General features: G+C 55.5%; 1 protein-coding gene across 5 annotated transcripts in view; it reads left to right on the plus strand.

Moving 5' to 3' along the window:
- The window catches only part of SEZ6L2 (seizure related 6 homolog like 2), a 28,451-nt gene extending 19,309 nt beyond the window's left edge, over positions 1-9,142 (plus strand). For 2 of the 5 annotated variants that reach the window (XM_016928741.4, XM_016928744.4), the window contains 10 exons: positions 244-444; positions 1,869-2,007; positions 2,826-3,022; positions 3,343-3,537; positions 6,562-6,753; positions 6,860-7,051; positions 7,556-7,594; positions 7,773-7,890; positions 8,016-8,112; positions 8,573-9,142. In XM_016928741.4, the coding sequence (XP_016784230.1) occupies positions 244-444; positions 1,869-2,007; positions 2,826-3,022; positions 3,343-3,537; positions 6,562-6,753; positions 6,860-7,051; positions 7,556-7,594; positions 7,773-7,890; positions 8,016-8,112; positions 8,573-8,602 (1,400 nt within the window). In that variant the 3' untranslated portion in view covers positions 8,603-9,142. The remainder of the gene's footprint in view (positions 1-243; positions 445-1,868; positions 2,008-2,825; positions 3,023-3,342; positions 3,538-6,561; positions 6,754-6,859; positions 7,052-7,555; positions 7,595-7,772; positions 7,891-8,015; positions 8,113-8,572) is intronic. The other 3 variants (XM_016928742.4, XM_054669139.2, XM_016928743.4) reach the window with 2 other exon arrangements.
- Positions 9,143-10,309: the final 1,167 nt, after the last annotated feature.

A 10,309-nucleotide genomic window follows, 5' to 3' on the forward strand; every position in this document is an offset into this window, starting at 1 on the left:
TCCCAGCTACCTGGGAGGCTGAGGCATGAGAATTGCTTGAACCTGGGAGTCAGAGGCTGCAGTGAGCCAAGGTTGTACCACTGCACTCCAGCCTGGGCGACAGCACAAGACGGTTTAAAAAAAAAAAAAAAAAAAAAAGCCCAGTGAGTGGCCAAACAACACCCCAATTCAGCCCACATCCCCAATTTAAGATCCCCTGAGGCCTGTCCTAATGCTTAATTGTTATGACTGACTCCTTCCCAGCCTTTGAGGAGGATCGCTGCTTCGCCCCCTTCCTGGCACATGGAAATGTCACTACCACGGACCCTGAGTATCGCCCAGGGGCACTGGCAACCTTCTCGTGCCTCCCAGGATATGCCCTGGAGCCCCCTGGGCCCCCCAATGCCATCGAATGTGTGGATCCCACAGAACCCCACTGGAACGACACAGAGCCGGCCTGCAAAGGTGAGCCTTCCTTGTCGCAGGCATGTCCTTCAGTCCACGTTGCCCCCTGAACTGGGGATCCCAGCAAGGCCGTTCAGAAAGGAAGGCTGCACATCCAGACTTAATCCACCCAAGCCTTGGGTAAATCCCTGTCCCTTCAGAGGCTGTTTTCTTAGCTGAATAACTGCTGGGCTTGTTACTGAATGCAGGGGTCACAAACCCAAATGTCTTCAAGAGCGAGAACTGCTGTTGGGTTAAGTCACAGATTGGGCAGGCTGGAGAGTGGGCAGGGTTTGTTAAGAGCAGGACTGGATATTGAACACAACAGGACCTAGATGCGGCAAGAAACAGGTAGATCATGGCTGGGCACCGTGGCTCACGCCTGTAATACCAGCACTATGGGAGGCTGAGGCGGGCGGATCACCTGAGGTCGGGAGTTCGAGACCAGCCTGATCAACATGGAGAAACCCTGTCTCTACTTAAAATACAAAATTAGCTGGGCGTGGTGATGCATGCCTGTAATCCCAGCTACTCAGGAGGCTGAGGCAGGAGAATCGCTTGAACCCGGGAGGCGGAGGTTGCGGTGAGCCGAGATCGCAGCACTGCACTCCAGCCTGGGCAAGAAGTGTGAAACTTCGTCTCAAAAAAGAAAGAAAGAAAGAAAAAAGAAACAGGTGGATAAAGCCGGGAGCGGTGTCTCACGCCTGTAATCCCAACACTCTGGGAGGCCCAGGCAGGCGGATCACCTGAGGTCAGGAGTTGGAGACCAGCCTGGTCAATAGAGTGAAACCCCGTCTCTACTAAAAATACAAAAATTAGCCGGGCATGGTAGTGCGTGCCTGTAATCCCAGCTACTTGGGAGGCTGAGGCACGAGAATCGCTTGAGTCTGTGAGGTGGAGATTGCAGTGAGCCGGGATTGCACCACTGCACTCCAGCCTGGGTGACAGAGTGAGACTCTGTCTAAAAAAATAAAAATAGGGGCTGGACGTGGTGGCTCACGCCTGTAATCCCAGCACTTTGGGAGGCCAAGGCGGGCAGATCACAAGGTCAGGAGATCGAGACCATTCTGGCTAACACCGTAAAACCCCGTCTCTACTAAAAATACAAAAAAAAGAAAAAAAAATAGGGCGTGGTGGCTGCGCCTGTAGTCCCAGCTACTCAGGAGGCTGAGGCAGGAGAATGGCGTGAACCAGGGAGGCAGAGCTTGCAGTGAATCAAGATCGCGCCACTGCACTCCAGCCTGGGCGACAGAGAGACTCCGTCTCAAAAAAATTTTAAAAATAAATAAATAAATAAAATAAAAGAATAAAAGAAACAGGTGGATCATAGGTAATAGGAAACAAGCGAGGTGATGTGGTGCACGCATCACGAGTGGTGAGGACTGTGGAGAAATGGAGACAGCATGTCCACCTGGGTCCTGAACCTGACACCCCTTTTTCCCTAGCCATGTGTGGAGGGGAGCTGTCGGAACCAGCTGGCGTGGTCCTCTCTCCCGACTGGCCCCAGAGCTATAGCCCGGGCCAAGACTGCGTGTGGGGCCTGCACGTCCAGGAAGAGAAGCGCATCTTGCTCCAAGTTGAGATGTATGTTTGGGTCCTGCAGAGGGTGCGACGGGTGTAGGCCCAGCAAAGTGTGGTATGCCAATGCAGTAGCCTGCATTCTGAGCCTGTCTGGCTCTTGCGTATCTATCCAGAATTCGGTGGATAGGCTGGTGCACTAAGGGTACAGGATAGACGTGAGAGAGCTGGGCTCAAATCACATATTAGCCAGGCAACCTCGGACAAATAAATAGGGCAATGCAGCCTTCCTTAGGGGCCACTGTGAACAAGGGGCTCTGGCCTGGTGCCTCTCACTCTTTGGAGGTTTCTGAGGCTTCCCCTGGAGCTATTTCCACGGACACAGACCCAAACTGTTGCGTTAACACCAGCAAGTTGGGGAGGTCTGGGGAGAATCCAGTGAGCTGAATTGGTATGAGAGTGTCATGAGATGGCACAGAAGCTGAAGTGGGCGTGGCTTCAAAGCAGGTACTCAGGCGGGGCCTAGAGTTGTGTAAGGTGTTAGCGAATTTGGTCTGTGATTGGCCAGAGCTGGAGGTGGGCTAGGCTGTGGATCTCATGGTGATGGAGGAGGGAGTGGACAGTGGGCGGAGTTAGTAATGAGCAAGCTTAGGGATTGGGTAGTAGGACATGGGAGGAGCCATAGAATAGGGGAACCCTGAGGCACTAGCATAGGAGAAACCATGGTTGGTCAAAAAGGAGGCGGCGCCAGACCCGGGATAGGAGAATATGGGCGGGGCTGGAGAGTAGGAGGGGCTACCAATGAGCAGAGTTGAGGATGGGCAGAGCTGGATGGGAGGGGCCAGTCGCAGCCCCGCCCCATTGCCTGGTCTCACCCCCTGCAGATTGAATGTGCGGGAAGGGGACATGCTGACGCTGTTCGACGGGGACGGTCCCAGCGCCCGAGTCTTGGCCCAGCTGCGGGGACCTCAACCGCGCCGCCGCCTTCTCTCCTCTGGGCCCGACCTCACACTGCAGTTTCAGGCACCGCCCGGGCCCCCAAATCCAGGCCTGGGCCAGGGCTTCGTATTGCACTTCAAAGGTACTGAGGGATAGAGTCCCGGGATGGGCAGGGGTCGGGCAGGCCAGAGATCCCGGGAGGTGGCCGGTCGTGGTGGCTCACGCCTGTTATCCCGGGGCCTTGGGAGGCCGAGGCGGGAGGATCGTTTGAAGCCAGGAGGTTGAGGCTGCAGTGAGCTATGCTTGTACCACTGTACTGCAGCCTGGGCGACAGGAAACCCTGTCTCTAAGAGAGAGAGAGAGAGACAGATCCCGGGAGGGGGCACAGAGCAAAGCCTCCGAGGCTGGAAGGGAGCCCGCAGTTAAAACGCAGCCTCCAAACTCGCCTTCCCTCCCCTGCAGAGGTCCCGAGGAACGACACGTGCCCCGAGCTGCCACCTCCGGAGTGGGGCTGGAGGACGGCATCCCACGGGGACCTGATCCGGGGCACGGTGCTCACCTACCAGTGCGAGCCTGGCTACGAGCTGCTAGGCTCCGACATTCTCACTTGCCAGTGGGACCTGTCTTGGAGCGCCGCGCCGCCCGCCTGCCAAAAGAGTGAGTCGGCCCCGCCCGCGTCCTCTCGGCCCCGCCCCTTCCCTGTGGGCCCTGTCCTCGGCCTGTCCTGTCCCGACCCCCGTGCTTTCTGGGTTCCATCCCTTCGCTCGGGGTCCTTCCTGGATCTTCTTCAAGGCCTGCCCCCATGCCCTTTAGTTCTCACTCCTCCGCCCGGTTCCCCGAAACTGTCCCCTCTGGGTCTCCCTCTCATCTTCTCCGGGCTGCATCCCTCTTTCTTGCACCGACCTGGGCTCGGTCCCTGTTTCCTCGTCTCATGGCCCCGCCCCGTCCCCTCCTGACCCCTCCTCTGCGGCATCTGAGTTTGGCCCCTAAAAGGGCTCCGACCAGGTTCCCACTGGGCTCCCCGGGTCCACACTTGGCTCCACCTTCCTGTCCTACGCCCCGCCCCAATCCCGCAGTCCTCTCAGTTGAAATTGTAGGGAGCCACTTTGCTAGGACCAAGGCTTGTCAGAGCACTTGGTTTATTTGAATGCCATCATTGAAGCCCCGTGCTGGGTTGGGGTTAGGCGAAGGGGGTTCAAGCCCCTCCATACTCTTATGGAGCTCGCAGTCTGGGAGGGATACGCAGGGTGGTGATCACTGGGTGACTTTGGGCGAGGCGCTTAGCATTTCTGAGGCTTGGTTTCCCCATCGGCGAAGTAGGACTGAGGTTATGAAGCGCAGATGGAAAGTTCACAGGGCGCATGCTGCCCTGGGCGTGGCGAAGGGCTGTGGGGACAGCAGTGGGCTAATTTTCTCAGGGCTGGGGCAGGAGATTTCACAGAGGAGGTGACATTTAAAGGAGCTGGGAGTGTGTATCTTTTAGAAGAGCAGAAAGGGCCAGGTGCGGTGGATCACCTGAGGTCTGGAGTTCGAGACCAGCCTGGCCAACATGGTGAAACCCCGTCTCTACTAAAAATAAAAAACTATCTGGGCATGGTGGCATACGCCTGTAATCCCAGATACTCAGGAGGCTGAGGAAGGAGAATCGCTTGAACCTGGGAGGTGGAGGTTGCAGTAAGCTGAGATTGTGCCATTGCATTCCATCCTGCGCCACGGGAGTGATACTCCATCTCAAAAAAAAAAAAAGAAAGAAAGAAAGAAAGAAAAAGAAAATTGAAGAGCAGAAAGGAATGGCAGCTGGTTACTTTCTCCAAATTTTAGGAAGCCAGCCCCCAGGACATGGGGCTGTAGTTCCATGTGGCATCTGGAAGCAATGGTGGGACCAAGGGGAGAAGCTTCAGGTAGCCAGATTTGGGCTGGACAAAGCTCCCCGCCCCTGGAAGGATTCACAGGATATCAGGCCTGGATGGGGCTGAGAGTTCGGCTGGCCCCGCTGCCTCGGTCTCAGGAGGGAACCTGCCCAAGGCAGCAGATTGAGCCTGAAGGTGTGCCAGGACCCACATCTCTGAGTCCCTGTCCAGTGCTCCATGGCTGTGACCCTGGGCAGATTCTGGCTCTGCCACTCCCTGGCTGAATGACCATGGGCCAAGTCCTTTGACCGCCCTGAGCCCTGGGCTCCAAGGGAGATGACAGTGACATTGGCCTCTCAGGATAATCAGGATTAAATATTATGTTTGTGCCAGGTGTGGTGGCTCACATCTGAAATGGCAGTGCTTTGGAAGGCCAAGGTGGGAGGATCACTTGAGCCCAGGAGATTGAGAACAGCCTGGGCAACATAGTGAGACCCTGTCTCTACAAATAATAAAAAATATAGCCAGGCATGGTGGTATATGCCTGTAGTCCCAGCTACTCAGAAGGCTGTGGTGCGAGAATTGCTTAAGCTCAGGAGTTTGAGGCTGCAGTGAGCCGTGATCTCACCACTGCACTCCAGCTTGAGTGACAGAGCAAGTTCTCGTCTCCAAAACAAAGAATTATATTTGGGGCCAGCCGTGGTGGCTCACACCTGTAATCCCAGCACTGGTGGAGGCTGAGGTGGGTGGATCACCTGAGGTCAGGAGTTCGAGACCAGCCTGGCCAACATGGCGAAACCCTGTCTATACTAAAAATACAAAAATTAGCTGGGCATGGTAGCGAATGCCTGTAATCGCAGCTACTCGGGAGGCTGAGGCAGGAGAATCTCTTGAGTCCAGAAGGCAGAGGTTGCAGTGAGCCAAGATGCGCCACTGCACTCCAGCCTGGGCGACAGAGCGAGACTCCCATCTCAAAAAAAAAAAAAAAAAAAAAAAAAAAAAAAAAAACAAGCACACACACACAAAGAATTATATTTGTTTGTAAAACATTTAGCAGGGTATGTAGCTCAGGCTTATATACAAGAAATGGCTATGATTATGATTCCTTCACAACAGGGTTGTAAACTCAAACGCCTGAAGGCAGGCAGTGTATGTGAGTGAACTGGGCTGGGCATAATGAGAATACTGGGGACAGGAGAGCTGGGCCCCCTCTAAAGAGGGCAGCTGCTGTTCCACAGACTGCAAGCCATGTTGGGCTCACCCTGCTGGGATTTGGCTAGTATGCTCTGGTATGGTGGTTAAATATTTTGAATTTCACCCCAGGATAGGGGCTTGGGGTTTCCCCAAGCAAACTGTTTACTAAACGAAGCCTGAAATATAACATACGTTGAATTTTGAAAAAAATTAAGCCTGTCATTCTGGCCTGAAAATAGATGCACTGCATTTTAAGTTTTTCCAATTCATGCTCTCTTCCTTCTGAGGAATTGGTGGGAAGTGCGTGTGTGTGCAGAGGTGTTCAGAGGAAACAGCCTGAGGCTCAGGCCTCTCCCAGCCCTAAGCTTCTGGGAGATTTTCTTTTATTTTTTTTAGACTGGGTCTCACTCTGTCACCCAGGCTGGAGTGCAGTAGCGCGGTCACCATTCACTGCAGCCTCGACCTGCTGGGTTCGAGCGATCATCCCGCCTCCAACTCCTGAGTAGCTGGAACCACAGGAGTGCGCCACCACTCCTGGCTAATTTTTCAATTTTTTGTAGAGATGGGGTCTCTCTGTGTTGCCCAGGCTGATCTTTGAAGGCCCTCGCTCCCCCTGACCTTGTTCTTCTGCCACCAGTCATGACTTGTGCTGACCCTGGCGAGATTGCCAACGGGCACCGCACCGCCTCGGACGCCGGCTTCCCCGTTGGCTCCCACGTCCAGTACCGCTGCCTGCCAGGGTACAGCCTCGAGGGGGCAGCCATGCTTACCTGCTACAGCCGGGACACAGGCACACCCAAGTGGAGCGATAGGGTCCCCAAATGCGCCCGTGAGTCTGGGGCACACCCTGGGAGGGTGGCTGGGTAGCCCTGGGAGAGCCCGTCTGCCCCATGCACAGTAGTGCAGCTGGCACGTGACTGGCATGCTCCCCGCAGTGAAGTACGAGCCGTGCCTGAACCCGGGGGTTCCCGAGAATGGCTACCAGACGCTGTACAAGCACCACTACCAGGCGGGCGAGTCTCTGCGCTTCTTCTGCTATGAGGGCTTTGAGCTTATCGGCGAGGTCACCATCACCTGTGTGCCCGGCCACCCCTCCCAGTGGACCAGCCAGCCCCCACTCTGCAAAGGTGCCTGGCCAGACAGGGCAGGAGGGGCACACCAGTGTCCGGGAAGTGACAGGGCTGGGAGAGTCAGGTAGCACATTTGAGACCAATGGGCGACCCCACAGAGCTCCTGGTTCTCCTCCTGTGGCCTCGTGTCCTCACGGGTGTGTCCAGAAGCCCTGGGTCGTGTGAGGTCATGGGATTGGCTCAGGGGTGTAGTAGAGGGGGCCTTGGCTTGGAAGTCCCTTGCTCTCTCTGAATAGGCCTCAGTTTCCCTATCTCTGACAAGTTCTAGTTTGGCTCAGACTGTCCAGGAACCCTGACTTTTTAGGGGTCTGGAGAAAGAGGACAAAGGCCCTGTGCTGGTCACTCCTCTCTCTTCCCCACAAAGGGAGAGAGAAAGTTGAGGTTGAGCAGAGGGCAGAGAGAACCAGGCTGTCCAGCCCAGCCCCACCGGGCTCCCGGCCCCTCCCAGCCTCCTCCCCTCCCTGGCTCAGACCCCATCCCCTCCCCCTCCTCTCCCTGCAGTTGCCTATGAGGAGCTCCTGGACAACCGAAAACTGGAAGGTCAGTGAGAGCACAGGTGGAGACCCAGGCTGGCCAGGTTGGGAGGGCAAGGCAGAGGCTGGGGCAGGAGGCCAGGCCTTGGAGGGATGAAGCCCAGGGTTTGAGGCCCAGGGCAGGAGGCTGGGAGAGCCCAGGACCGGGCCCAGCCACAGCTCACCGGCCTCTCCTCCTCCTGTAGTGACCCAGACCACAGATCCATCACGGCAGCTGGAAGGGGGGAACCTGGCCCTGGCCATCCTGCTGCCTCTAGGCTTGGTCATTGTCCTCGGCAGTGGCGTTTACATCTACTACACCAAGTAAGTAGCCTGCTTGGGGACTGCCGGCCAGGGCAGACGTCTTGCGGGCCTGGCACTGGAGCCTGGGTCAGGGGAGCTCAGGGGCTTACCTGTTGATAAGCTCCTCTGTCCTCTCCCTTTCCCAGGCTTCAGGGAAAGTCCCTTTTCGGCTTCTCGGGCTCCCACTCCTACAGCCCCATCACCGTGGAGTCGGACTTCAGCAACCCGCTGTATGAAGCTGGGGTAAGCACCTCGCCTGCCCCTGAAGAGCCACCACTTGGCTCTCCCAGGACTCCATAACCTTCTCGCAAGGTCTCTGGAATCTCTGTCTTGGGAATTTCAAACTCAGCTGCCCCCAGAGGCCATGTCAAAGAGCACAGCAAGCCATGTGTGTATACAATAGGGAGTGGTGAGGACTGTGGCTAAGTGGAGGACTTGTGCCCCATCTCAAGAATACGGCTCTACCCCATAGTCGAAACTGAGGCACAATTGGCAGATCTTCCAATTATTCAAGACAAGCCAGAAATTCAGATTTTTGTGTCATTTTACGACACTGTAGGATGAACCAAACACATTCACTGGCCCCCCAGCCCCCAGAGGTCAATGTTACTTTAAAACCCAGGATCGTTGCCCCTCCTCCCATTCGGCTGCCTCTTCCACCCCTATCAGACTCCAACAACTGACCTGATCTCTCTGTCTTCAGGATACGCGGGAGTATGAAGTTTCCATCTGAACCCCAAGACTACAGCTGCAGGACCCAGGACGCCCCTCCCCTCCTCATTCGGGCAGAGGGAAATACGGGACCCGGTCTCTGCCTCCTGGCTGCCCTCCTCCTTGGCTGTGTAAATAGTCTCCCTATCCCACGAGGGGGCTTTGATGGCCCTGGAGATCCTACAGTAAATAAACCAGCATCCTGCCGCCCAAAGCCGCCTCTTCTCAGTTGCCAAAAGAGGGGCCTGCCCCCCGCCCTACCGGCTTTTGGATTCTGGGAGGGGAACTCTGCCTCCCTGCAAATCTTGCAGCCCCTCCTGCCCAGGGCACCCCTCAAGGACTGCCCCCGATAGCTCTACTGTTCCCTTGGCCACGAAGGTGCCCCCCTCCCAGATGCCCTGGCCCTAGGCCTGACTCCGGCCAGGAGGGTCAGAAGAAGGACAAAGGGGAGAGCTGGGACAAGGCCTTGCCCCCTTTCTGCCATCTCCCCAACCCACAGTCTCTCCACCTTTGCTTCTGAATTCTTGTTTTTGAGCAATAAACAGAAAATCACCACTTGTAATTGGGCCGGTGGAGTGTGGGGAGGTGGTCACCGAGCACTGGACCACTTCTCTGGAGAGAGGGCTGGGGAAAGGGGAACAATTTGAAAAAAAAAAACAAAAAAACGGAAATGCGAAAGTGGGCAGAGGGCAGTGTCCGGGAGCCTGGCCTGAGGTAAAAAAGCCTGGCTTTAGGCTCAGCCTCTGTGAAGGCCTCCCTGCGACCAGCCTCACTCCAGGACGCAGTGACCTCTCCACCAGGCCTTCCTTGACCTTGTGGGCCTCTTCCAGATGGGAGAGAACTGACAGGAGCCACCCGTCTTCTCTCGCTGCTGGGCAGGAGGCAAACAGCTTTCAATTTCTTTCTTTTTAGAGACAGGGCCTGGCTCTGCCGGCCAGGCTGGAGTGCAGTGGTGCCATCACAGCTCACTGCAACCTCAAACTCCTAGGTTCAAGGGATCCTCCCGCCTCAGCATCCTGAGTAGCTGGGACTACAGATGCAAGCCATGGTGCCTAATTTTTAAATTTTTTGTAGAAATGAGATCTTGTTACGCTGCCCGGGCTGGTCTCGAACACCTGGCCTCAAGCAATCCTCCTTCCTCAACTTCCCAAAGTTCTGGGATTACAGGCATGAGCCACCAAGCCTGGCTTTTCAATTTGTCTTATGACCAGTTTGCCTAAAATTCACCCCCCTTTGGAGAATTTTTGTATCCATTCAAGTACACCATTTCTTCCCCCCACCCCAATCTTTTTAGTATTTTAGGCGTATCTGCTGTGACCCATCTACCAATTTGAACTTGTTTTATATCCTTGGGGGTGTCCTTTTCCACTTTATCTTTTTTTCTTTTTTTCACTCTTGTCACTCAGGCTGCAGTGCAATGGCGTGATCTTGGCTCACTGCAACCTCCACCTCCTGGGTTCAAGCCATTCTCCTGCCTCAGCCTCTCGAGTAGCTAGGATTACAGGCACCCATGCCTGGCTAATTTTTGTATTTTTAGTAGAGACCGGGTTTTGCCATGTTGGCCAGGCTGGTCTCGAACTCCTGACCTCAGGTGATCTGCCTGCCTGGGCCTCCCAAAGTGCTGGGATTACAGGTGTGAGCCACCTTGCCTGGCCTAATTAAAATTTTATATTTAAGCCAGGCACGGTGGCTCACGCCTGTAATCCCAGCACTTTGGGAGGCCGAGGCG

This window comes from Pan troglodytes, chromosome 18, assembly GCF_028858775.2.
Source record: "Pan troglodytes isolate AG18354 chromosome 18, NHGRI_mPanTro3-v2.0_pri, whole genome shotgun sequence".
Taxonomy (NCBI): domain Eukaryota; kingdom Metazoa; phylum Chordata; class Mammalia; order Primates; family Hominidae; genus Pan; species Pan troglodytes.